The sequence below is a fragment of the Amblyomma mixtum genome, chromosome 6, assembly GCF_055824585.1.
Source record: "Amblyomma mixtum isolate Tamu chromosome 6, ASM5582458v1, whole genome shotgun sequence".
NCBI lineage: Eukaryota > Metazoa > Arthropoda > Arachnida > Ixodida > Ixodidae > Amblyomma > Amblyomma mixtum.
Window position 1 is genome coordinate 48840385 of NC_143017.1, and position 27774 is coordinate 48868158.

At 45.8% G+C, this 27774-nt stretch overlaps 2 protein-coding genes across 4 annotated transcripts; one reads left to right on the forward strand and one right to left on the reverse strand.

Annotated features, from left to right (window-relative positions):
* Positions 1–3730: 3730 nt before the first annotated feature.
* LOC149339025 (uncharacterized) lies at positions 3731–22968 on the forward strand. Of its 3 annotated transcripts, none has more exons than XM_089547856.1 (6): positions 3731–4960; positions 5853–5934; positions 6506–6580; positions 10830–10960; positions 18905–19013; positions 22896–22968. In XM_089547856.1, the coding sequence occupies exons 1-6, from the start codon at positions 4945–4947 to the stop codon at positions 22903–22905; spliced, it is 423 nt and encodes a 140-aa protein (XP_089403982.1). In that variant the 5' UTR covers positions 3731–4944; the 3' UTR covers positions 22906–22968. The 3 variants fall into 3 exon arrangements, with proteins under 3 accessions (XP_089403982.1, XP_089403979.1, XP_089403981.1); XM_089547853.1 differs by having other exon boundaries at positions 22901–22968; XM_089547855.1 differs by having other exon boundaries at positions 5856–5934; positions 22901–22968.
* A 2428-nt stretch (positions 22969–25396) lies between these two features.
* On the reverse strand, positions 25397–26464 carry LOC149339026 (kelch domain-containing protein 3-like). Its single transcript, XM_089550858.1, has one exon. It carries the CDS (start codon positions 26462–26464, stop codon positions 25397–25399), a length of 1068 nt encoding a protein of 355 aa, XP_089406984.1.
* Between the last annotated feature and the right edge of the window lie 1310 nt (positions 26465–27774).

Here is a 27774-nt window from a genome sequence, read left to right on the forward strand (position 1 = left end):
AGTCATCATTCCTGTATTTTGTAGTGTGCAGAAGGTGCCTGTCGCAGGATTTGTCGCGCGACAGGTTTCTGTCGTAGGTGCTGTCGTGCTTCAGGGAGGGTCGTGCCGCGCGACAGGGCCTGCGTGCCTCGACAGAGTTGCCTGTCGCGGGTTCAGTCGCGCGACACTACAGCCTGTCGAGGTATCTGTCTTGCGACAGATACCTGTCGTGGGTCTGTCTTGCGACAGATACCTGTCGTGGGTTCTGTCTTGGGACAAATATCTGTCGTGGGTTCTGTCTTGGGACAAATATCTGTGGAGGCAATTGTCGTGTTAGAGGTTGCAGTCGATGGTAATTGTGGTTTTCTACAGAAATCTCGAATTTCTGTAGCGCCATCGTGGGATAGTGATAGGCGGACATTCACCAATTTCGTGTTAAATCGCTTGCACTTTGGCGAGCCACGAAGACGATGCGACTTGCTTTGATCGATTGGCGACGATCATCGAGGGAATTAAATGAAGTGTTAATTCACAAACGCGACTCGAGTTTGCAACTCGCTTCCCTACCTAGCTACCGGCCGCACGAAAATTGGCGGGGATGAGAGGCGCCGCTCGCAATCAATCTTCCCTTCAGTTCGCACATGACAGTGTGAGCGAAAGAAGACCATGCTCAAGAGAAAGCATATGCACCAGCGAGAATGCTAGCGGTGCCTGTGAATGAGGCAGTGCTTGCGCATGCTGCGAGCCACGCGAGCGTCTTCATTCCATCCGGCGCGAGCATGACGAATAGCGCTACTGAAGGTCAGTGTACTCGTGGCTGCTGTGACCTGTGCGTCTCGCAACATACTGTACCCACTACCACATGCGGAGAAAAGGCTAAGGTCACATATACGCGTCGCTTAACGTCACGTAATGAGAGTAACCTGATGGCGAAAAAGCTGGAAGATTACTCGCAGTAATCGTCCTGCTATCACAAAGGCAGCATGTATGTTACGCACGCATGACCTGTTGCCTGTATAAATGATCAAGGCGACTCCCATATCAAGTTTCCACGTTTCAGTTTTTAGCCGCGCATGCTGCAAGATCATCATAAAATATGAAAAAATATATATATTCTTACGTACGACTTCGTTCATTGCTTCCATTGAAAATTTCATGACAGTGACACAACCATCTCGCTAAATATAGAGACAGCGTACGAATCCTAAGGCCTAGTACAGCCATGAGCGTGTTTGAACACGGACGCCTAGAAAGGGCGCGCGCGTGGACCGTTGCGTCGCGCCTGCGCTGTAATTTCCCGGAGGAGCAAGAACCCGAATATTTGCCAGTCGACGTGGCGTTACCCCGCGACGCCAAGGATTGGGTGGCGAGTTCTGCGACATGAAGTCGCGCCGCAAGAATTCGGTCAGTGAGTGACTTCCCCATGAGGATGTATTAGTTCGGGGCTCCCCCTCCGTGACCAAGGGGCTTAATTAACTCGCGCGAACTCTGTGACTCCCTACTGTAAACGTGCGTTTAATGTCCATTCACACTCGCAATAGCAAAGGTCATGCGGCCAGCAGTCGCTTGCGATCGGGCAGCAGCTCCACGACACTTCCTCACACCTACAAGAGTGACCTGCAGCTCGCCTGCTCGTTTGATTCTCACGTGAAATGAGAAGTCTTGGGACTGACGTCAGTCGATCGCGCGCTTTGGTTCAGTCTCCTGCGCCCTCGCGCCTCGTCCTCTAGAGTGTTCTGGTCCCTCACGCTCGGTCCACTAAAGTGTTCTGGTCCCTCGCTATTAACAGTGTGCTACGACAACCTGAGCGAAGAGTAGAATGTCGGGGCGGTTTTGACGTGCGCCACTGCCATGCAAGCGTAAGGGCGCTCTTCTCGGGACCGGCCTGCCAGCCTGGAAGCCGGCGTCAGAAAAATTCACTGGTATTGTTTGTTCACGTCTATTTACTAAGCTCTGGGATAGAGTATCGTTAGCCAATATCGAGTTGTTGGTAGAAGCGGTAACAGCAAAACAAATTTTCTCCCACAGCCGCTTCTGCTGCCCATTGCAGCTCGCCTGGCTTCTGCTAGCTCTGCTCCTGAAGGGGTCGCGGAAACCGAGCTTATTTCACTATGACGCGGGGCTCACAGTAAAATGGTGGCGAGGGTAGCACCTCAGTGCTAGCCAGTTCCGAATCGCACTCAGCTTAGGCGTCGATGTGCAATCGGCTAAGCTTAGCGACGACAAGGGTAGCTAGAGAGCAGCGCGCAGTTCGTCGGCCGGCGCGCCCGCGGGCGGCGTCGTTGCCGAAAGCTCGGCTCGCTCAATGATTGGCTCAGTAGCTCGCGAACTGAGCAGGCAAGGCTGGAAAATCGAGCAGCGAGCGTCTGTCCTGCGACTGAGCGAGACTTTATTCTCACGTTTGCATGCAGCATAGGTGAACAAATTTAGCACACATATATGCATCGAATATCTGCTGCCTTACAGCGTTTATTAAACTCGTCCTCGACGTCACCGTTAGCGCGGAAACCGCGCATATCTTTATTTCACTACGAGACATGGTTCACAGTACAACGTACAGTGAAGAGAGTAGCACCTCAGCGCTAGCCAGTTCGAAAGCACTCTCAGCTCTGGCATCGATATGAAACCTGCCAGGCTTAGCGACGAATACGACATCCAGGGAGCAGTGCAAACTTGTCGCCCGGCGCGCTCGCGGGCAGTGTCATTTCTGAAAGCTCAGCTCCCGCAATGCTCAGCAGCCAGCGACTTGGGCTCGCAAGGCTGGAAAACTGAGCAGCTAGCGGCTGGACTGCGACTGAGCCCACGTTTGCAGCACAGGTAAACAACTTTTAGCTCACATACAGTAAAAGCTCGTTAATTCGACACTGATGGGACCGCGAAAAATTGTCGAATTATCCGAATGTCGAATTTTCGAATGAACAACAAAAAACAATGTTTGCCGCAACAGGACGTATACCTTTATTTGGCAAGGAAATCTGTAATCACCGTCTGCTTTTTCGAGCGAATTTGAGCGACTACGATAGCTCTAACAGCTGCCAGGTGCTCCGCGGCACACGCGCCGTCAGGGATTTGTTCACAGAAGTCCTCCCGCACAGACAAGGCTTCTGCGGCTCCTTTCACCGTGCACTTCGGCATTTGGGACAACTGCTCACAATCGTAAATCGTCGTCGTTGTCAGCGCCTGTCACTTTAATTATTTCATCCTCGGTCAGCTGACAGGACACAAAGGCGAGGCGCGCAGGCCCTGCGCGCTACCCACCCGAAAGCAGCGCGGGGAGGAGGTGGGGAGGAGGTGAAGGGAGCGCGGCTCCCCGCTTATCTGTTTTTTCAGCCAGCGTTCGCGGGGACGGCGTTGTTGCTGGGACGCGCGTCTTATCTTTTCTCTTTATCTTTCCTCTGATCTTTTAACTCTCCTCTATCTGCACATGGCAGCGGTGGTGGCTCGGCGGAGCCAGTAGGCAATCCCTTGCAATTTCCTTTCACCCTTCTCTCAGTCGCAACAAAACAGCAACAACAAGCAGCGCAGTAAACACGCTGACAAAGCGCGCATTTACCAAAAAAGGCGCCGTAAATAACCGCGATCGTAGCGACTGCTGCGACACAACAAAGCACAAAAAAAAGACGCCAGCCGCTTCGGCCGCCGCTAACTCGCTTCCTCGGATGGATGGATGGATGATAATATGACCATACGGATGGCCTATCAGCCGTACAGTAGCGCCGCTCATGGCAGTTTTTTTTTTCTTTATGCTCTCGGCAAACCGGCTTGGCGGGCTGCGGAGTGAAGTCGAATTAACCGACGCACGGCAAAATTTGTTCGAATTAACGAGAGTTTCGCCCCATAGACTCCTATGTATAATTGTAGGGACCTCGCGCGCGCGTCGAATTATCCGATTTTCCGAATTAACGGGGGTCGAATTAACGAGCTTTCACTGTATACGCTTGGGAAACCGGCTTCGTTGCGGCCACCTTAAGGTGATTCTTACGCTCGTCATCGAGGCCATCGTCACCGCTCGTGACGCACTGGCTGAGAACTACAATTCGAGTGCGTGCTAAAACAAGCTGCTCGTATTTCGCGGAACAATCTGAACTCGAAAACACAGTTGCTTCTATCGGCTTCCATGTGGGCTCTTGCTCAATTGTGAAAGTACACGCGAGCAAGATGCGGCGAGTGCGAGCCGCTGTTGCATATCAGCTAAAGTGTGACGCAACTATCGGCGTAGTTTCGCAAAGCAGTTGATATCAAAGTTATCCGCTTGTACGGGTCACAGTTAAGCCCTCAGTTTCGTGTAAATCTCCGTCGAGCATGCCCGCGTCAGTCAAAGTAATGCATCGCAGCTGCTCTCAGTCCTACCGCTCACGTCCAACATATCCTTGATATGCACCAGCTTGAGGTACGGTGCATTTCTTTGCCCGTTTTGTCGCAATTAAGAGATTTTAGCTGGCAGCAAACGAAATTTCATTCCGTCAACAGCGTCGTCTGCGCCGTCGTCTGCTCCATCGTCTGCTAGAACATCCGGGGCACCCTGGGTGATGGGATCACAGGATCGCAGCTTCTACAAAAGTATTTAAAAGCGCTTTAGTGTTCGCACTTAATAAAAAAATAAATTTAAAACAATTGAAATATTTTTCTTCTGAACATAATTCAAATATTAGTAGTAAAAAAGCGCATTTGAGTTGCAGTTTTTCAACGACGCAAAAACAAGGGCAAAGCCGCTGACGCCGGCGCCATGTCAGTGCGTGCGTTGCCTCACGTTTTGTGTTATTTGGATTTTCATGGCATTGTTTGAGTGCTTGTGCGGCGGACATGTGTGAAGAACAGAAGTGTGTTTTGGAAGCCAACGACGAGTATTACGCCCAGTCAACATCGGTGAGTTTGGACGGGCAAAGCCGTGAAGAAAGGCAGCGCTACGACGTCTTGTCATCTGGAAAGGCAATGAAGACGACGGCGCGGTTTTACTAAGCCTGGATGAGCTGCATGATTGGTGAGTACCGTCACCGCTTCTCTATTACTGATCTGTATTCACACGCGTTATTAGTGTGCGGCTATATAGGGATGGCAGTGGAGGCAGTCTGCGTGCGGTTGCCTCAGCTATAATGCGTTGCCTGAAAAGAACGGACGTATAGCCTGCGTGACAAGTCTTGCTTCATAGTCTGCGTTTAGTACTCAGGTGCCGTGGTAAATAAAAATGCCACCAGAGATCACAGCAGAGTTATGCGGTCGCTTGCTAGCGCTGCGAAAAACTACAATGTTTACTACATTCAACTGGCATGGATTTGTACTGCGTAGAAGACGACGATCAGTGCCGCGGGTGAGAGCGCTTTTGCGTGGACAGCTGAGAACAGGCGAGGGAACTGACAACGGGTGATTTTGCTCGCGGCTGGTACCCATCGGATGGATTTGTGCTATTTAGAAGATTATTATGAGCGGCAGTGCTGCGCGATGAAGCACTCGCGCTAGGCGAACTGCGAACAGACGACGGATGGTTTTGCTCGGTGTTGGTGCTCATCGGATCAGTGCTTACTTCTTAATATTCGTCATGCAAATTATTTTGAAGACAGTGATCGCATGTGGAAGGCTGGCGCATATGTACTAGTCATTTGTAAACTTTTTATCTGTGCTTCCCCATTGGAACAGAATTTGGCAATATTATGTCAGTTAGGTCGTTCTTGTGTCTTCCCTGAACTGTAGGCGTCCATGCTTCCTCTCCTTCAGGGCACTGAACTGTTGGGGATGCAACTGCACACTTATTTGGGATTTCAAGCTTTTTGCTGTATGCCTCGCTTATGCGGCCCGCTTTCAGGTCGTTCGCAATTGGTGATGGTTTGTTATTCATTTTCACTTTCTCTTATTTATTCTTGGTTGACTGCCGGCAGCAGTTCTCCGCGCTCGGAACTGTTCCCAGGCACGGAACCCTACCCACAGACCTCCCTGCACCTCACTCACCAGTGTTCTTCGGTATTTTTTTTTTGCTCTTGCCCCTACTTGCATTACCACTCGACAAATGTTTTGCTGTTTTTATTTGTGTGGAATTTGTTAAATGCACTACTAATTTTCGTATCATGCTCAGTTGTGACGTGAGATATCGGGCTCCTTGGTATTGAATGCATGTCTTTTGCATTTTCTCTTCTCATTTATGCAAGGTAAACTGGTCGACTGGGTGCTATGTTCAATTTAAGAATACATTAGACGCTGGTGCAAGGCACCCTAATAGTAATTAACTAAAGCCTGCGCATGCTATATTCGAATAGTTGGGCTCTTTTCATCATGCATAAGAATAAAGCGGTATTCCAGCCAGCTCATCTTTCAATGTGGTTATGACAGTCATGTAAATGTACTCAAAGAATGTGTATGGGTGTTTCACATACAATCTCCTTATTTATTTTGTCATGGGCCACCTCATTGCTTTTTGTGTTCCTATATTAATACCTCATTTTAGTTTCTGAAGCAGTCGACAGTTTGTTTTGTCGTCATTCATGACATTGTCACTGGCACTGACAGCTGTTGGTTGGGACGTATTTATCTGCAGTTGCCAGCTGCCAGCATCTGCTGGGCCATGCGTGCTTCCTGCCTTCAGCTGTGCCATCCCTCCAAGCCATTCATGGTAATTATCTTTTTCAGTTACGCATACCTTACCTGCCTGTTTTGAAAAATATTTTCAACATAGGCTCACTGCTGTGTTTAAAAATGCATGCAGAACTCTACATGCACTTTACAGCAGTACCTCAGCTTATTACATGAACTGCAAATTTGTACGAAATATAGCCGCACATGTAGCTCTTGACACTGCGCTGTTATTATAAAGTTGAGCCTGCTTCAGGTGCAGTGACTATTCCACACCTGTTGCCTTTTATGCATGTGTGTCCTCTAAAAGGGCCAAAATGTTCGTTTATCTTTTAAAAACGTTGTGCTGTACAATAATACTTTAATGGTATTTAGTGCTTGTACATTGAAATGTCAGTCAGTAAAGTAACATTGTATGATGACACCAAATCTTGTGTGGCATAGCATCCTTGCAGCGTACTTGGCAAGCTCCTGTCAGCGCAGATGTATTGCTGGTTTATTGCTGTGGCATGTGGTTATACTGTACAGTTTGTACCTCTACGTTCTTGACAGTATCCTTGAAAAATTTTAAATTGGTTTTTGAGCCAAGGAAGTGACAGAGTAACTGTCTCACATCTTGATAGGCACCTGAACAATGATGCAAGGGAAGGGATAAAGGAGGGAGTTAAAGAAGAAAAGAGGTGCCGTAGCAGAGGGCTGCAGAATAATTTTGGCCACCTGGGGATCTTTATCCTGCACTGACATCAAACAGCATGCAGTTTAGCCTGTGTTCACTTGGGCCTGCATAAAAAAAAACGAGCAGACCTTCTTAGAACTAACATTTCATTGCACCAGCTACTTTGTAGCTTTGACTGCAGTGACCTGAAATCAACTGTTGTTTACTTTGCACAACCCACATACCCTGAACAAGATGTGATGATGCTAGACGAGGTGACCCTCTCTGCATAGCAGCAGGTTGGTTCAGGAAATGCGAAGACTCATGGAGAACCGCTCAGTTATATTTGATTTCATGTTATTGTAGTATTAATGGTGAGTTGTAGTATAAGTGATGAATTCTTGCAAACGATTGAGGACATCAATACTCAGTGTGAAAATGAGAGCTAAATCAATACTTAATAATCAGGAAAGAGGCCTTTTTATGAAATGCAGTAAGGTACTGGAAGTCGAAACAGAATACACCTCGGCCAGGTCATGCACAGATATAGAGCATTTGAAAGAAATGGTTGGGAGAATAAGAAAGGGGTTTATTGCCTTAGGCATGCACTCAGAAGTTACGAGCAGCACCTTGCAGTATGCTCAAAAAGAAATTTTAAACTGCTTTGCCTTTGCTAAGCTGTCGGGAAAAGTGGGGTACTTTACAAAGGGCTTAAAATTGAGAACAGTGCGGTGAACCACTCAGGAAAATCATAGGGTTAATGATAAGAGATTGGGAGAGAACTGAGTTGGTTGGAAATAAATGCGAATTAAAATCTGAGCGGGAATCATAAATGGACATAGGCAGGACATACATTTTTTAAAGAAGCTAGCAATCCTTTTGGATAGTGGAGCGGTTACTCACAGCAGGAAATTGTGCTGTTCTTGCTTTCATTTTATGAACATATGCTTTGTGTCTTACATCTCTTGGCCTGCCATAGGCAGCATATGCTCATAATAAATTTTTACCTGTCTAATTATGTGGCACAGGGAGAATTGAACTATATAACCTCATCAATGCACACCCTCTCTGAAGTGAACTTTGTCAGCCCCGTCAGTCACCACATTGATGCATGTCACCCCAAATGGGAGCCGTCATGGTGGCTGAGTGGTTATTGTGCTTGGCTGCTGACCCGGAAGAGGCAGGTTCGATTCCAGCCAGTTTTGATTCCAGCTGTACTAGTCTCATTTCAATGGAGACGAAATGCTAGAGGCCCAGGTACCGTGTGATGTCAGCACACCTAAAGAATTTTCCAGTCCTCTACAATAGCGCCCTGTATAGCCTGCGCCGCTTTGTGGCATTAAACCCTTTAAAACCAAGTAAAGTAATGAATACATCATTTCCAAAAATTGTTTAAATTTATTATTTTCTAAACGTTAACAATTTTCTGCACCTGTTTTCCTTCGTCTTTCCCTCTTATTTCCTCCCTCATGCTGAGTAACAGGTCAGTGATTTTAAGTAAATATTTTGTTCATTTCATTAGCAAAGTTTCTCTGTCTCTCTCTATTGCTTTGCTTTTTGTATCTGCAGTATAGTATTATGCAGAAATATGTCAAGATTAGATCCAAGAGATATGGTCTAGATTTTAAGTTCTATAGTCAACCACACATTACTTATTACACTATCAAGGCTTTTTTTTGGCATGTGCTACCTGGTACAAAACTGATGTGGCCTACAGCGGTAAATATTGTTTGAATGTGCATAAATTGAATAGGAAGGCAAATTTCCCATTTGACTATGTAAATAGATTGGGCAATCATGTGCTCACAAAGCTCATAAACTTTTCTGTTTCCAAAACTTTCTGTAAAAGGCACTGACTCACTGAAATACACTACAGTTACTTTTGCCTAATCCTGATATTATTTACTGAAGATTGGTTTGAGGGAAAGTCCACTGAGCTCGAATGAGTGCACGGCAGCTTGTCTTTGTCCAAAGTATTTGGAGAATAATGAATTTTGTTACCTGGCAGAGATAAAGCAAGGATGGCAGTGTTTTGTAATGTCCACAGGGCATTCTTCCAAAGCCCAGTATGCATGTAATTCCTTCATTTTGTGCAACATAAAATGTCTTCCCTTTACACTCATGGTTGAAACAAAATGCTATTTGAATACTTCACCACTCAAAAAATGAAGGCCATTGTGCTGCTCTACAAAATATCAGGCTGCAGCGGTTGTTGCGAGGCAAATTCACCAGGTTGTCATCATCATCAGTCTAACACCCAATGCAGGGCAGAGGCCTCTCCCATGTCTCTCCAATTAACTCTGTCCTTCGCCAGTTGTGGCCACCGTATCCCCACAAACTTCTTAATCTCATCCGCCCGCCTAACTTTCTGCTGCCCCCTGCTACGTTTGCCTTCTCTTGGAATCCACTCTATCACTCTTAAGGACCACTGGTTATCTTGCCTTTGCATTACATCTCCTGCCCAAGCCCATTTCTTCCAAATAACCCACGTTTTTTTCACACCTATTTGTCAGGCTCCGCGTTTTTTTCTCACCTATTCGTCAAGCTGCAAGCCACTTGCACGCTCTACAAACCTATTTAAAGTACATTATCCAGCATTGTTGGCATGGAGTGTGTAGTGCTAAAACAAAAAATAATACAATAGCTGATGATCTGCTAGAGCAACAGAATTCCAAGAGTTTGAGAAGGGCAGTGGGAGAACTAGCAAGGCGGGATAGCGAAATTCGACAAGCAGTGGACAGGGATCCTGCAACTTGTAGAGGACAGGCAAATTGGAGACTTGTGGAAGGGGCTGTAGTCTTGAGTGCGCCTAGCCGGCCTTGTGATGCATTGTATAGGGCCCTTTGTTTTTGAGTAAAACTGGTTTCTCCTGATTGTTGCATTCCAGAAAGATTCATCAAGATTGGGTTAAACCCAAGTTTCACGTGCAAATGTGCCTGTAAGAAAGTGTAGATTGATAATGCATGAAGCTAAAGAACCACTGGAGAGTAGTGGATACGTCTCGTATTTCTTCGTAGCTATATTGTTTAAACAGTGCTGGCTATTTTAATTCCTTTTTAATGCTTATTGCTTGTCGAGTTGCATAAAATTTTAGGATAAATTGAAAACTGCAGGTAGGTTTAATTACAATAATTATACCCGTATTTCTGAAGCTCTGTTCGAAGAGAGGTCCACATTTTGTGTGCATGCTTTGAATTTGATTATTTTCACACTGCAAAATGGAGGACAGGTCTGCTGTGAGAGTTTTTTTGCAATGAAGCGAGAGCAAGTGGTGCGGAATGCTTGTTACTGTGTCGCCCTGCCAATATTTCTAGAACCCCTGGGACCACTGAGCTTGTGAGTATCTATGACTCAAAAGGTCGGAGCTGATTGCCCATTCCGTGGTTGTCTGTATTAACCGGTGCAAGGCCAAGGGCTCATAGCTAACAAGCATATGACACCATAGAACTAGATGCAGTCAGGCTGGGACTGTGCAGTATGTCAGTGTTAACGAGGTCGTGATAAACGAGGTTTACTCTGCGAAGCTAGTGTGAAATAATAATTGTTCTTATGGAAAATATCGTTTTTTCTTAGTCATTGCAGCAATACAAGCATATCAAATCTGATATCTCTCACTCATCCCTCTATGTTTCAGTTTCAAGGGACCAAGAGTTGCGTGGAAGTCGTGCAAGCCACAAAGTTGCGTGCGGCTTGAGCCAGCAATCGGGAGCAGGCTGGGAATTTGCGAATTGCCAGTGGTATTCGCTCAGTCAAGCAGGCTTTACTGTAAGTACAGTGTTTTCGCCATAGCATTTCTTTGAAAAGTACGCATTGAGCTTGAATAGGACAAGCTGTCGGTCTAGTTGGTCTGATCCTTTGTGGTTGACAGAGCTTAGAAACACAGACTGGGGTCAGAAAGAAAAAATGTGAGGGCACAGGTGCTGACTACAGATTTATTCCAGAATCACCGAAACACTGCATATATAACCAAAACACAGGCGCCAACAGGTGGCAATTTTATGCACTCGTGGCAACAATAAGTGATATGGCCAATAGTGGGAAAACAACACAAACTAGAAACAGAAACCAAGACTATAGAGCAGGGAAGGATGAAACCATAACAAGGTTAAAGGAATAGTTTTAAGCAAGTCATTTTTAAGACCACCAGCACGTGAAACAGTGGAACGGTTTGACCAAAATTTTCAAGTACTGGTCTGATAACACGGAACTAAAACACTACACGCAAACACAGATCAAGGGCAGTGAAATAAAAGTAAAATGGCAAGAAAAAACATGCCGTGAAAAGAAAATGGTGATTGGGCAAGCAAACAAGAATTGGTCTACAAAGGTGAAGTGAGCTAAAAAACTGAAAGAATAAAAGGGGAATAAATGCACATGAGCAACAAAGGTGAAGCCAAGAATTAACATGGCTACAGGAGGAAGATGAGCTACTGTAAAAACGAGAGATAAAATATCAATAAATGAAATGAAATTTAAGCGCACACGAAAAACGCACACAAGAGGAGATACACACAGGACAGGTGCTAACTTCATCTGATTTATTCGCAGGTAAGAGAGCGAAAATATATACATAAAACGAGGCATGCGCAGTAAAGAAACAGATCGTCATATCACAATGCGTGCTCAAGGTATCTGTATTCTGCCTGCAAAAGATTAACTGATGTATCACTCACACAGTCATGCCCCCTCTTCCTGATGTGAAATGCTTCTAATAATTCACGTGCCGTCTTATCACCGCTCCTGCCAAGAATCTTTATCTCCTTCAGCCGCGGCTCGGCTCTGCAGTTCGCACAATGGTCAGCCAAATGTGTCCCTCCACCCCTTAATGCCCGCAAATGTTCCCCCGCCCGGTCATTGACACACCGCCCAGTCTGGCCTATGTAAGCCCTACCGCAGGTCAAAGGTATCTCGTAAACGACACCGGAACAGCAGTCGACATACTTCTTTGAGTGCTTCTTCCTGCAGCCGCTCTTCTTTTTCGTGCATGAAATGCGTGAGCAAAGGTAGGCAAGTTTCTTCGGTGCGGAGAACACCACAGGAACGCCGTGTCGGCTTGCCACCTTCTTCACATGATGGGCAACCTTGTGGATATACGGAACCACTACTGGTTTAAACGAGTTCCTTTCTAGTACGTTCGCTTTGGCGAACATGACCTGCTTGGTTTTTCGAAGAAGGGCCTCGGCCACAGAAACAATGACCGCGCAGGGGAACCCAGCCATAAGTAGCCGGCGTACTTGCTTATTAAAGCTACACTGCATAGCACGCGGGCACGACTTCGAGAGAGCAGACCCCAGGCATAGGCCGGCAATAGACCTCTTAACTGTTTTGGAATGAGCGGAATCAAAAGGTAAAAGCTCTTTCTGTGCCCTCGGAGCGTACTCCCAACAAACATGATCAACTCCTATAGTAAAATTGACATCTAAAAACTGCAACGAACCTTGTAAAGGGAGTTCGTGCGTAAATCTCAATCCCCTCCCGTTCTGCTGAAAGCTCTCCAGGATGCTGCCAACTGCTTCGGTGTAAGAAATGTTGTTTAGTTTTTTCAAAACAATAAGAAAATCGTCTACGTACCTAAAAACTTTCAGCACTCCCTTCCCATTAAAGCTTTGCTCAAGGGCGCGGTCAATAAAAGCTAAAAACAGGTTACAAAGCACAGGGGCTACGCAGGACCCAATGCAGATCCCTTGTCTCTGACGATAAAATTTATTCTCAAAAGAGATAAAAGTGACACCTAAATAAAACTCAAGAACGCGCATAAAATTGTCCACTGTAAGACCGCATGAGTTCTGGAACTCCACCTCTCCGCTTTCTTCTATCGCGCTCCTAACATCACCGAACAAAACATCGTGGGGCACAGAATAAAACAGATCTTCCACATCTACCGAGAACATATACCCAACTGCAGAATTACCCTCGAGAAACTGTACAACCTGCAGCGAGTTTTTTACAGTAAAGGGGTCATGGACCTGTAGAGAGCCTAGGTGTTTCTGCAGGTACCTACTGAGGACGTGCCTATGTACCTGTGTCGGCGCGGTCATTGTTTCTGTGGCCGAGGCCCTTCTTCGAAAAACCAAGCAGGTCATGTTCGCCAAAGCGAACGTACTAGAAAGGAACTCGTTTAAACCAGTAGTGGTTCCGTATATCCACAAGGTTGCCCATCATGTGAAGAAGGTGGCAAGCCGACACGGCGTTCCTGTGGTGTTCTCCGCACCGAAGAAACTTGCCCACCTTTGCTCACGCATTTCGTGCACGGAAAAGAAGAGTGGCTGCAGGAAGAAGCACTCAAAGAAGTATGTCGACTGCTGTTCCGGTGTCGTTTACGAGATACCTTTGACCTGCGGTAGGGCTTACATAGGCCAGACTGGGCGGTGTGTCAATGACCGGGCGGGGGAACATTTGCGGGCATTAAGGGGTGGAGGGACACATTTGGCTGACCATTGTGCGAACTGCAGAGCCGAGCCGCAGCTGAAGGAGATAAAGATTCTTGGCAGGAGCGGTGATAAGACGGCACGTGAATTATTAGAAGCATTTCACATCAGGAAGAGGGGGCATGACTGTGTGAGTGATACATCAGTTAATCTTTTGCAGGCAGAATACAGATACCTTGAGCACGCATTGTGATATGACGATCTGTTTCTTTACTGCGCATGCCTCGTTTTATGTATATATTTTCGCTCTCTTACCTGCGAATAAATCAGATGAAGTTAGCGCCTGTCCTGTGTGTATCTCCTCTTGTGTGCGTTTTTCGTGTGCGCTTAAATTTCATTTCATTTATAGCTATGCACCATCTAGCCCAAACAGAAGTTTTGTTAAATTATAAAATATCAAAATGTGAAATTCAATTAGTATTAAAGATAAAAGCAAACAAAAACGCGAAAATAGAGGAGTTGGCAGAAAAGTCAAGGCATGCAAGATGTTTTTAAAACCAGGGCTAGGTCAAACATCCTGAAGAAAGGCAATCTTTTTTTCTGAGGGTGTTCTTGCCCATTAATCCTCGAGCCTCAGAATCCCGGCGGCTCCCACCAGTTCATGTCGGCTTATTCTGGTGCTTTTTTAACACAATGGCACTTTTTCGAACATGGGTGGCATGGCTTTTTTCGGTCACAGTTTTGGCAATGGACTTGCAGATTTAGGACGTGCTTGTAGGCCAGTTGGTTGGAAATCGTTAGAAAAACCGCAAAACAGAATGGGACAAAGGCAGGCAAAACACAAGGCGGTACGACAACTGAACATTTATTGAAGAAATGAGTGCTCATATGGATCAGTTGCGCATGTAATCTGCAAACAATCATTGCAAAAACAACCTAGGGAGGGAAACAAATTCCAATTCTTTCTGAAAAATGGACACAGAAGGCGTGCTATCCCACCTATCTGGCTTCGACCTCAGGATGGCAACAGCCTTGAGAATTTCTTTCCAACTGGCCCTTTATTCATCCAATAATAGTGTGCAGTTCAGTTTAGGTTAAGTCTTTACAACTGGGACAGTGGACAGGCAGGCAAGGTCGTCCGGGCCTACCCAAGGAATGCTAATACTCTTGCAAGGGAGTGTTTCACCATCTACCAATTTGGCCGGTATAAAATCGACCACAGCTGAGAGGAATCGTGTACACCACCCCCGTTGCACATGGCATGAGGCATTCAAAAAGTACCGCCAACGGGCATGTTGTACGAGATTCCCCTCACCTGTGGCCAGTTTTATATCGTCCAAAGTGGTAGATGTTTACACATTTGTTTGCAAGAGTATGCGTGTTCCTTGAGTAGACCCGGAGGCATTTGCCGTCCCACTCACTGTCTCATTGTAGACTGCTATCCCAAACTGAACTGCACACAGATTATTGGATGAAGAAAGAAGCAGTTGGAAAGAGAAATTGTCGAGGCTGTTGCCATCTTGAGGTCAGAGCCAGATAAGTGTGTCAGCACGCCTACTGTGTTCATTTTTCAGGAAAATTAGCGTTTCTGTCTGTTTCCCCCGGTTGTTTTTGTTTCGTTTTTGAGCAGGTGATTGTCATATTTGCTCAGCTCTATGGTTGCCATTGAATTTTTTTGCCTCTTTACGATTTTTTGCAGATTACACACGTGACTTGTCTATATAAGCACTGCTGTTCAATAAATTTTCAGTTGTCAGTACGGCCTTGTGTTGTCACCTGCCTCTGTGTGATAGTTTTGTGGTTTTGCTCTTTCCGACTGGCAGATTCCCGAGAAATGTACCCGATAAATCAATCTTATGCTCCCTTATCCTTTCATTGATGCCAATGTATACCTTGCCGCAAGACAAAAGGATTGATTAAATGCCCTCCGCGCATGGCGCTAAGGGTTTTCTGTGCTGCGTGGTGCAGCGTCTTTTTTTTTTCATTTAGGATTCCGCAACTGCAATAGGTGCTAGGGGGTCAGAAAAGGCAATGTCTACTCCTGCTTTCTCTCCGATTTTCTTAAGGTTCTGTGAAATTTACCTTTAGAAAATTCGAGAGATAGAGTAGATGCTTTTTTTGCTGCCGCCCCCCCCCCCATCACCTATCACACCTCTCTAGGATCGTCAATGAAAAAGAAAAAAGAAACAGGCTGCACTGCATTGCACAGAAACCCTTAGTGGCATGCACAAGTGCTTTCTCAATCCCTTTTTCTTGCTGCAAGGTATACATTGGCATCAATGGAAGGCTAAGAGAGCATTACACTGATTTATCGGGTACATCTCTTAGGTACCTGCAAGTCCACTGCTGATAATGGGACGCAAAAAAGCCATGCTGCCCAAAGTTCGAGAAAGCCACTGTGTTAATAGAGCCCCGTAATAAGCTGACGCAATGCAATGGTGGAAGCCGCAGAGATTTTCAGGCTCCGGGGTGAATGTAAAGAACACGCTTGGTTTCACTCGGAGGATTGCCTTTCTTTGTGGACGTACTTGATCTAGCCCTGGTTCTACATGTGTGTTACATGCCTTGCCTCTTCTGCCAACTTCCCTCTTTTGGTGTTTTTCCTTGATTTTTGCCTTCATACTGGTTATTGAATTTCACTTTTTTATATTTTATCTCTCGGCTTCACTGTACGTCATCTTCCACTTTTAACCATCTTAATTGTTGGCTTCACCTTTGTGGCTCATGCGCGTTTTTATTCCCCTTTTATCCTTTTAATTTTTAGCACACTTCACCTTCGCTTGTTGCTTAATTCTCGTTTGCTTACCCAATCGCCATTTTGCTTCTATTGCGTGTTTTTTCTTGCCATTTCTCCTTCATTTTTTTTTTCACTGGGCTTGGTCTGTGTTTGTGTATAAGGTTTTTTAGTTCCATTTTATCAGACCAGTTCTTAAATATTCTTTCGGTCAAACCTATCCACTGTTGGCAGTCTTTTAAAAATGACTTGCTTATAAATTTTTCTCTCACCTTGTTCTGGTTTTATCCTGTGCTGTGTCCTCTGGTTTTTGCTTCTAGCTTTTGTTGTTTTTCCACTACTTCTCATACCACTTCTTGTTACCACGAGTGCATAAATCGCTGCGTGTTGGTGCCTGTGGTGTGGGTATTTATGCAGTACGTCGGCAGTTCTGGGAAAAGTTTTAAGTTCAGTGCTTGTGCCATCATCTTTTTTGTTTCTGTCCCTTGTCTGTATGTCTGAGTGCTGTCAACCACAATCGGTGCATTGAGCTGACTGCTCTGCAGCTACCCATGTGTATGCAATGAAGTGGCTTCAAGAATAATGTACACAAAAAAATTGATTCCTTAAAATTTCTGGCATGTTTTTTAGGAAAACATTTGGCATTTAAAGGGCTAAGAGTGCTCTGAAAATCTAAAAATTATGTGCTTCTTGGGGCCTTTCCTCAAATTTCACATCACCTTGTAGCGTGATGCAAGACGTTCAAGTTGTTACCCACAGTTTACTTTTTTGTTGCCCACTTATTGGCTGCCACCTTCTTTGGGAGGCAGTGTCATGGGGTTTGGGAGACAATCTGATTCCTGTGTGTTGGCTGAAGCTGTCTAAGCTTTTGGATGTGGGGAGCAGGTTCACGGTGCCAACTTTTGGCTGTAACTACAGTTTGGCCATGACTGTTAGTCCTTTTCTGTGATGCAGTGTCATTTATGTAATGCATAATTTGATGATGAAGCAGTCTCAGGGGTTGCGGTGCTCAGCTGTTGACTTCAAAGACACAGGATCGATCCTGGCCGCGGCAGTCGCATTCTGATGGAGACAAAATGCTGGAAGCTTGTGTACTGTGCGATGTCAGTGCACGTGAAAGAACCCCATGTGGATGAAATTATCAGAGCCCTTCACTATGGCATCCCTCATAGCCTGAGTTACTTGGGACATTAAACCCCATAAATCCAAACCCATTTTGGTACTTCTCAGCTTCGCCGCTGGCCTGCAGCATCCCACAAGTTGACGAACGGCAGTTTTTACACCATTCGTAAATGCCTACATAGACGCTACATCATTGGTGGCAAAGGTTGCCAGATGTGCAAGCGTTTCCGGTAGTTTTTCTTTGTTGCTTTCGTCAGGCAGCTTGCAAAAGATGTTTTACTAGGCTAATAAACGGTGAGGTTCTTTGTGTTCTTAAGGTGGTGCAGCGTGATAAAACAGACACATAATAGCCATGCCATGCTTTTTTGTAGCCAAAGGCAATTTTTCGCCTTATTCTCATCATCATTTGCCTTTCATGCTTCCTCGAGGGACGGCAGTTGGAAGAAGGTCTCTAGAGCAGCTCCTTGTCTGAAGAAATGCCGAGTGGCATTCTTCAATCCTAACTGCCCATCAAATGGAAGAGCAGTTGTTTTCTCCACTCCACAGAGTGGAGACGGAGTATCGAGTTGAGGCGCACTTCTGAATTCGGCGGTTAGCCTTTCATAGGCAGCAGATATGCGCAATAAACTTTATTTGCTGTTAATCTTCCAGTTAAACACCAAATCCTCCTCATTCCTCATCAGTGCACACACTGTGTAAGGAACTTTGTCACTCCATTTGTCACCACTTTGATGTATGCCATCCCTAATTCAGGGGCTGTATAATTTTTGAAATTTTGTTGAAATTGCTTGAAAACCTTTGCAATTTCCTGCACCTCTCTTTTTCCCCCAAGTCCCAAACCTACGCAGAGTGCAAGTGGGTTTTTAAACTCCAGCTAAATTTTGTTATTCATCAAAGGGCTTTTCTCTCTACTGCTTTGCTGGATGTATCTGAAGTATAATATTATGCACCAGTGTGTGAAGCTTTGCTCCCAGAGCTATTAGCCCGAGGTAGTAATTTTAGAGCATTGCGTTGCGTTCTCAGCCTGGTTGCGTTTTGAGCCTGAGTTGTGCTGATTCCACGGATAGAACCCAAGTTGGCAGCCTCCAATGCAGCAGTGTATCCCAGTAGTTGCCATGGGAGCCGAGGTGGTTAGATAATGGAATAAAATAGTAGCAGGTGGCAGTGTGATGCTCGAGCACCACAGCTCGAAACTAAACTATATCGATCAGTATATGTATATCTGTCTGGCAGGCATTAAAGTCTGGCTGCTTAGTCACGACATTCCTGTAAAATTAGTGGGTGAACCGTTTGGCATGAATGTACCAGATGGTGTCATACGATTCAGCCTGTCGTGCAGCATAAACTTACTAGTTAAGTTAGAGCCTTTCTTGCAGCACGGATTCGAACTGACAACCTATGTTAGGTGTATTAATGCTCATTATTCGATCTGCTCATTTTTTATATTCAACCACACTAACATTACTTATTACCCCATCTGTGCAGATTCCTTCTGGCACTATTTGAAGTTGAAGGGTTGCTCGGCTGAGGATCTCCAAAAGTACCACAAGAAGGTGACGCGCTACCTGGCACAGAAGTGCTGTGGCCTGCGGCGGTAAATATCTGTTCAAGCCAATAGTCTCTTGTTATATGCATGAATAGATTGGGTAAGCTCATGTGCTTACAAAACTCGTAACTTGACTGTATTTCCTAACTGTCTGTATGGTACACTTAGGCACTGGAATAACCTGCAAATCGCACTGGAATTTGCCTACTATAGTGAGATACTGCTTTACCCAAGTTCTGCTTAAGGATAGTCTGCTACTGAGATGACGCACAGAAGATTATATTTATGAACCAGACTGTTAACAGCACTTATGGACCACATTAGCAGACTGTTCTGAGACCGCACACAGCCAGGCTTTTCAGCGTGGAAGAGGCGGCTTTAGACAAGGCAGGCGAGCGCTCTGTTGCTGCACATTAAGTAGCTGTCGGATGAATCTCGAAAAAATATGAACGACGCGCCAGGAATATGACTACTACAACCCTTCGGAGATGTGCAGTGCACAGTATACGGCCATGCCAGCGACATGTCTTTCTGTTCAAACTTTCTCTAAAACCGCTGTCACTACGCAGAAGCAGGTTGCAGTATCTGTACTAAGAATCTCTTAGTGAAGCAGCGCAACGGCACAAGGCCAAGGGAAGAAGGGGACAAAAACAGCGCTGAACTGACAACAAATGTTTATTCCGGATGCTAACAGCATATATATACTCTTTTGCACCTTAGAAAAAACAAAGAAACAGAGAGCAGCAGAAAGTATCAATCCCAGTCATTATGCGCATGCAGCTGTATCGCGTGTACATCGATCATTTGAAATCGGGAAGTTGTGCTCTTTCACCGAGATGGCAACGGAAGGAGTGCTGATACAATTCGCACCCAGCTTCGTGATCTCAGATGCCTCAATAATCTCTCGTGTAAGCTTATCCTTGTGTTTGGTAACAACTTGGCTGTTTTTGAATTCTGGGTAACATGAACAGTCACGACAGTGAGTACCTATGTGGCGGGCCGCGTTCTTGACATTGTTTGCGTGCTCTTCAAGTTTTTCATTAAGACACCGGCCAGTTTGGCCGATGTATGACCCACCACACTTCAACGGGACTGAGTACACCACGTTGTCTTGGCATGGCACATACTTCATCCTGTGGTTTTTCTTGCAATTATGACCAGATTCCGATCTTTTATCCGGGCGATTAACTCTCGCACACAAGCCACTCAGTCTGACAGGAGCCGAAAAAACAACATCTACTCCTGCCTTTTTGCCTATTCTCTTCAAATTGTGGGACACAACATGAACATAAGGTATTACTGCCAGATTTTTTTGCTTGGAATGGGGGACAGCTTTGCCCTCCTTCAGCTTTTTCAATATCCCTTCTGCTACTGATGCCAGAATATGAAGGGGGTATTTTGCGTCTGTTAGCCTATCAACCTGATTGGAGAAACTAAATTCAAACTTGTGTGGGCAGGATTTTTGCATGGCATTTTGAAAGCATGACGCCACAATGCCTCTTTTAACAAGCTTCGAATGGGCTGAGCTGTATGGAAGTAAGGGCTTTTTACCCCTAGGATCAAATGCCCAGCATACATGGAAATCAGTAAAATATAAGGTCAGATCAAGGAACTTAAAGCGATCATTCACAGCCACTTCATGCGTAATTTCCAGCGGCGAAAGCACTTCACAGAATATCGCGCACAGGTCATTCACTTCCGCAGCGAAGCTAGCCGGGTCACAATCTAGTAAAATTAGGTAATCATCTACATATCGGAACACTCTTGCAACTGTTGAGCTCATGAGTGATTGTTCGAGTGCCCTGTCAAGCTTAGCAAGGAACATGTCACTTAGCAATGGAGCGATGCAAGATCCTATGCAGATCCCATTCTTTTGAACTGTTTTTATTCAAAAGAATGGGATCTGCATAGGATCTTGCATCGCTCCATTGCTAAGTGACATGTTCCTTGCTAAGCTTGACAGGGCACTCGAACAATCACTCATGAGCTCAACAGTTGCAAGAGTGTTCCGATATGTAGATGATTACCTAATTTTACTAGATTGTGACCCGGCTAGCTTCGCTGCGGAAGTGAATGACCTGTGCGCGATATTCTGTGAAGTGCTTTTGCCGCTGGAAATTACGCATGAAGTGGCTGTGAATGATCGCTTTAAGTTCCTTGATCTGACCTTATATTTTACTGATTTCCATGTATGCTGGGCATTTGATCCTAGGGGTAAAAAGCCCTTACTTCCATACAGCTCAGCCCATTCGAAGCTTGTTAAAAGAGGCATTGTGGCGTCATGCTTTCAAAATGCCATGCAAAAATCCTGCCCACACAAGTTTGAATTTAGTTTCTCCAATCAGGTTGATAGGCTAACAGACGCAAAATACCCCCTTCATATTCTGGCATCAGTAGCAGAAGGGATATTGAAAAAGCTGAAGGAGGGCAAAGCTGTCCCCCATTCCAAGCAAAAAAATCTGGCAGTAATACCTTATGTTCATGTTGTGTCCCACAATTTGAAGAGAATAGGCAAAAAGGCAGGAGTAGATGTTGTTTTTTCGGCTCCTGTCAGACTGAGTGGCTTGTGTGCGAGAGTTAATCGCCCGGATAAAAGATCGGAATCTGGTCATAATTGCAAGAAAAACCACAGGATGAAGTATGTGCCATGCCAAGACAACGTGGTGTACTCAGTCCCGTTGAAGTGTGGTGGGTCATACATCGGCCAAACTGGCCGGTGTCTTAATGAAAAACTTGAAGAGCACGCAAACAATGTCAAGAACGCGGCCCGCCACATAGGTACTCACTGTCGTGACTGTTCATGTTACCCAGAATTCAAAAACAGCCAAGTTGTTACCAAACACAAGGATAAGCTTACACGAGAGATTATTGAGGCATCTGAGATCATGAAGCTGGGTGTGAATTGTATCAGCACTCCTTCCGTTGCCATCTCGGTGAAAGAGCACAACTTCCTGATTTCAAATGATCGATGTACACGCGATACAGCTGCATGCGCACAATGACTGGGATTGATACTTTCTGCTGCTCTCTGTTTCTTTGTTTTTTCTAAGGTGCAAAAGAGTATATATATGCTGTTAGCATCCGGAATAAACATTTGTTGTCAGTTCAGCGCTGTTTGTCCCCTTCTTCCCTTGGCCTTGTGCCGTTGCGCTGCTTCACTAAGATATGTCAGACCAACTCGCCCACCAGTTCATGTTGTACTAAGAATTCGTATCTTAAAGGAAAAAAGAAAGCGCAATGTCCACCTTTGGCACGATTTCTGCAGTGATGTGCGTTCTGCCGGCTGACAGTACACCGCTTGCTTGGTGTTGTAGGCCTAACATGTGCTTTACTCAAGGTGTAGCGAGAAGCGCTTTTGAACTAGCCACCAGCGATCACAGAAATGTCTACTCTTTTTACCGCCTCTACAATAACTTTATGGTGGTATGAACGTGCAGTTTTTATTCCCGCAACGTCTTCGTAAGTGAAGCGCGCGGAAAAACGGGCCAGGCGGACCGCCTCGCACTGATAGATGCGGGTTGCATGCACGGACTCATTCTGAGCCGTTGGCAGAACAGTCATTACAGGCCATGATGCACTTGGTCACACGTTGCATGCACGTCTGCATCTTGATTTCTATCTGGAAACAGCTTGGTTGACGTCACTTCTGTCAGTAAAGTGCTCTGCATGCCAATGTCTCTCCCATTCCGGACGGTTCCCGCCAGCCATCGTATGAAGCGGCGTGTGCATATTCTTCAGTTGTATAATTGAGGCTTTAATGCATTATTCCTATGGGTTTACGTCGGGCCCGTGCCAATTTGATGTTAAATGTGGATCGTTGCATGAAAGGGGAATGCATAATCAAGATTCCACTGTATGACTTTTGTAACATTTGCATGCATTTGTTGTGTATGCATACTATATATATCACTGTTCTTTTTCTTCACCTAGGACAGTCTGAACAAGAGAGACCTGCTGAAGAAAAATTCTGTATATATGTAAATAAATAGTCGATTTGCTCCAAGTGAGGCGTTTTTATACCTGGCTGTACTGCAGGAATGCATCGAATGTTCAGAGTCAGACTGCTGCTCTGTAGCTGCATATTAATTAACAAATAAAGCGTACTTGGTAATGACTACAGGAATACAACACACTACACAAATGCACTACAGAAGGCAGACTACAGAGATACGACACTACAGAATTACGTCACTACAGAAGACAGACTACAGAAATACTACACTACAGAAAGACTACAGAAATACTACACTGCAGAAGACAGACTACAGAAATACTACACTACAGAAGACAGACTACAGAAGTACGACACTACAGACTACAGAGGACAGACTACAGAAATACTACATGCCCAAAATACGACAGACTACAGAAGTTTTCTGTCGTAAATTCCTGTAGTGCGTTTTGACTGGGAGGATACTCAGCTTCCAGTTGTATCCCCCGAATATCTACCTCTCTTCACGATACACGAAGACAGTATGGCTGAAGCGTACCTCTCGGGCCATCCCTACGTGCGGGCAAATCCAGGTCGAGTTGTGTGTGTCCAGGTAAAACAGAGAGTTGTTGTAGGGCGTGCTGCCCCAAACGTAAATGAGGTTACCAATGGCACGGGCCGAGTCTAAATGCGGGCATATTGGAGCATTTCCAGTTGTTTGAACTCGATACCACTTGTAGGCATGCAGGTCAACGAGGTGGATATGTTGCACGGAACCCAGCGGTTGGCTACTAATGATGAACATACTGTGCCCCACCCAAACGCCGAATGACAGAGAATCCTCGGCTAATCACCGCACACCTCAGAACAGCTCTATGTCTTTTTGTTGGAATCGAAGCGGTAAAGGCTGCCGTCCTAGTCAGGTTTCCGGGCTTCCAAGCCACCGCACAGGTAATCACAGTCACCGCAGGGTACTACGATCAAGTCTAAAAACATCATTGGTCTACCACAGGGTAGCGGCTTCGTCCTCAGAATGTCACAGCAGTAGTATGCAGGGTAGAAAATGTGCTCGTCGATGAAGTGTCTTTCTTCGGAGCTGACGTCGAAGGAGTAGATCTTCCTCTTAATAGCGACAGCATGGCTATTGACAGTTCTTGGCGCATCTTTTAGCTTTAATGTCCACATTTCAGACAGACAAATATTTAGTCTAAGACTGGATCTCGGCCCTTGTTTTATGGCTTAAAGCAGGAGCGTACACATAATTCTGAGCTAGGTTTCACTTTCCAAGAAGCTGACAGACGTGACAAACAAAGTAAAAACTGGTGTTCTTATTACAAAACTTCACACTTAAATACTAGCCCGCCGCAAACATGCGCCATGCGCCAAAAGCATGCGCCATAACCTTGAAAACAAACATATCAAAACACATCGAAAGAAGCAGGCCCATTTTCCTAAAGGCTTTCACATTGATAAAAAAGCCTTATCTCGCATCCAGTCAGCGCTACAGAATCGCGGCCGATAATTATGTTTGCTAAAGTTGTGGTTTCCCTTTGCTGGTCTTGTTGCACGGCTAAAGAAAGCAGCGCGAAAAGAGGAGGACGAACACTAAAGCTAACAGGATAGGTGCCGAACTAGCAACAATTTATTGAGAGGAACGAGCAGCTTTTTAAACCTCAGCAAGGACTCACGTGACACCAGAAAACATGAACAGCGAACGAAGCAAAGAAATCGTCGCATCAAAACACCGTCCATCAATAGCCTTATCAAACCTTTGGCGGTGTACGTCAGGAATTCAACACGCAGCAGCCCCAGTGAGCCGAAACTAAGACCAGTTTAAAAGAAGAAAACAGTGACAATAGGCATAATATGAAAGCCACTATCCAGAGCAGCTAAAAACAAAACGTGAAGTCAAAAGCAAAAGTTAACAGGAACGAAAACGTATCATAAAGTCAAACGAAAAAGATAGCTAAACGAAAACATTCCTAAGAAGAATAACAAAACGAAGCGAAAGCTGAAACATACCTACGCAATCATAACAACGAACACGGGGCAGCTTGAGCCAAAACGAACAAGGAAAGGAATAACGGAAAGGCAAAGTGAATACATGAACGCAAACTTGTGAAAAAAATAAACTTTCGAGGAAACCGTTGTCCTTGTCTGTCAGTAAAATATAGGGTGTGTTGGCACACTGGTCCCGATATTTTATCCCACACTATGTCACAATCACACATTTATCTTAAAAGAATGACGTAAACGTGCGGATGAAATTGCGGACACATTTTGCTGACGCAACACTGCCATATAAAGCTCTCGGATTAATAATATCAGCCAAGCACAAAAAAGCAACTAGCTTGCTCAGTAATGAATTAAAATAGGCCATTTCGTGGCAAGACAGGTGAACAGAAGTTTTATTCACACATGATATGAATCTTGCAGAGGCACCGTCTAAATGGTTTTGTCACACACAGTTGCAACGTCTTCTCGTAGACAAACACAGGGCTTATCTGTTGTCTTCACCTGTCATGGCTTTATAAGTCTCCATTACGGTAGGCGCCACGTTGCCGATCTCCAAACGGGCATCTATGACCGCCGCAAGGCACAACGTCTCCAATGTGGGTGCAAAGTCTAGCGCGTGCAGATCAGTCAATGCCACTTGGGCGAACAGGTGGGGCGCGACGAGCTGCCGATCTCGTGGAGGCGACTGACCTTCTCTGATGCGCGTCGATGTGCGGCCGCGAAACAGAAACGCCCGGTCCCCAATCACACAGCAGGCCTGGAGCAATCTGGCACAAGGGCCCGACCGCCTTGGCCTCACTTGCGTCCAGCGAGACCTCCCAGGGTCGTACTTGTGCAGGTCTGCAAAGAGTGCCTGCTGCTGCAGATTGTAACCTCCAAAGACGTACATCTCTCCGTTGTACGCGAAGACGCTATGACTGATGCGCAGCGCTGGGGCTACGCCTTCTATGTGCGGGCGCACCCAGGTCAAGCTCACAGTGTCCAGGTAATACACAGAGTTGCTGCCAGGCGCGTTTCCAAAAACATAAATCCGGCTACCAATGGCACAGCCCGAATTAAAAGGCGGGCACGCTGGAACGTCTCCAGTTGTGTGAACTCGATGCCACTTGTAGGTATCCAGGTCAAGGAAGTGCAACGTACCTACCTGATCGCTGCCGATGATGTACATGCGGTTCCGCATCATGCACGCAACGTGGCACATATACCTCGGCTCATCACCGCACACCTCAGGACGGCTCCACGTCATTGTGCTGGTATCGAAGCGGTAAAGGTTGCCATGCGAGGCCAGTCGTTGGACCAGTCCCCCAAAACCATACACGTACGCACAGTCTCCGTAGGCTACAACGTTAAAGTCTAAAAACTGAACCGGCCTTTCGCGGGGTAGCGGCTGCGTCCTCTCAAGGCGCCAGCGGCAGCGCGCAGGGCAGAAAATGTGCACGGCGACGAAGTTCTTTTCAGAGCTGGTGATGTCGAAGGAGTAGATCTTGCCATTAATAGCGACAGCGTGGCTGTTGACAGCACTCGGAACACCTTGCAGTTTCAACGTCCACATTTTGGAGAAACAAACATTCACTCTGAAACGAGATCCAGCTATTTTTTTTTTTGCTTAAAGCAGGTGACTACTAAGCGTAATTCTGAAGTGGGTCTTAGTCTGAAAGTAGCTGATATACTTGCGCTCAACGGAGAACTGGCTTCCTTAATAGAAAACTTCGCAGTAAAATACTAATCCACGGGAGTGCACGCATGCGTCTTAAGTAACTAGAAAAGAAACGTCATATCAAAACAATCGAAAGAAACACGGTAACTTTGATACAGTTTTTCACATTGATATAGGAGTCTTACCTAGCGCGCAGTCAGCCCTAGAGAAGAATACCGCACAGTCATATCTGCTTCTTTGTAAATACGGATGGTTTGTACAACTTCCAGCACAATCAAGTTTGTGGGGATAAACTGTCTTGTCTGAATAGTAGCCAATTTAAAAGATTTCAGTATGCTGGCATAGTTCACAACGATGAGCGTTCCACTGATTTCGAAATTTCCTTCAAGGCGTTCTTTCACGCACATTCCCTTTTTGCACATGCCAATGAAGATATCACTTCCACGGTTTCCGATGCACTACGCTAAGTTTGTGCTGTGCGTATTCGGTGCTGTGGCATACGTCGCAGGCTCTCCTAATTGGGTGGTGTCTCCTGCTAGCTTGCTCCGTTTCTTTTTTTTGGCGGGGGGGGGGGGGGGGATGGGACGGGGGCGGGGGAGGGGGGCGAGGCAGAAAGCAATGACCTAGCTTTGATTTTCTTCGCTATCTCCTGTGCGAAATCCCGTACATACATGACACTTCAACCGAGTTCTTCGTCTCTTCCCAAACATTGTTTTCAATCACTTCTTACGCTGCCGCGGTGGCTCAGTGGCTGTGGTGCTGGGCTGCTCACCTGAAAGAAGCGGGTTCGGTTCCCGCCGCGGGGATTGAATTTCGACGGAGGCAAAAATTCTAGAGGCCTGTATACTTTGCGATATCAGTGCACTTAAGAAACCCCAGGTGGTCAAAATTTCCCGAGCGCTCCACTACGGCGTCTCTCATAGCCTCAGTCGCTTTGGGAACTTAAACCCCATAAACCAAACCAAACCAATGTATTCTTTCTCCGCAGACTTCATCCGCCGGAGCAGCCTCTTACAAGTAAAAACCAGCACACTTTAGGGGAATGCAGTTCTCAGCACCGAAACCATTGTGACTGGTAGCCTGTCAGGATTTTGTGCACTGCGTTTACGGTTGCAGTATTTACGGTGTCCGGACTAGACAGGTGTGCTGAACTGCGCATCGGTCACATGCCTTTTCGTTGCTTTGAGGTGGCGTCACTGGTGTCT

Bases quoted from the DNA above. Each gene is read 5' to 3' on its own strand.
- LOC149339026 (XM_089550858.1), bottom strand. From the start codon at position 26,464: ATGTGGACGTTGAAACTGCAAGGTGTTCCGAGTGCTGTCAACAGCCAC.
- LOC149339025 (XM_089547853.1), top strand. The intron at 5,935-6,505 runs GTATTTTTTTTT...ATTTATCTGCAG, and splicing joins TCACTCACCAGTGTTCTTCG to TTGCCAGCTGCCAGCATCTG. The intron at 19,014-22,900 runs GTAAATATCTGT...CACCTAGGACAG, and splicing joins AAGTGCTGTGGCCTGCGGCG to TCTGAACAAGAGAGACCTGC.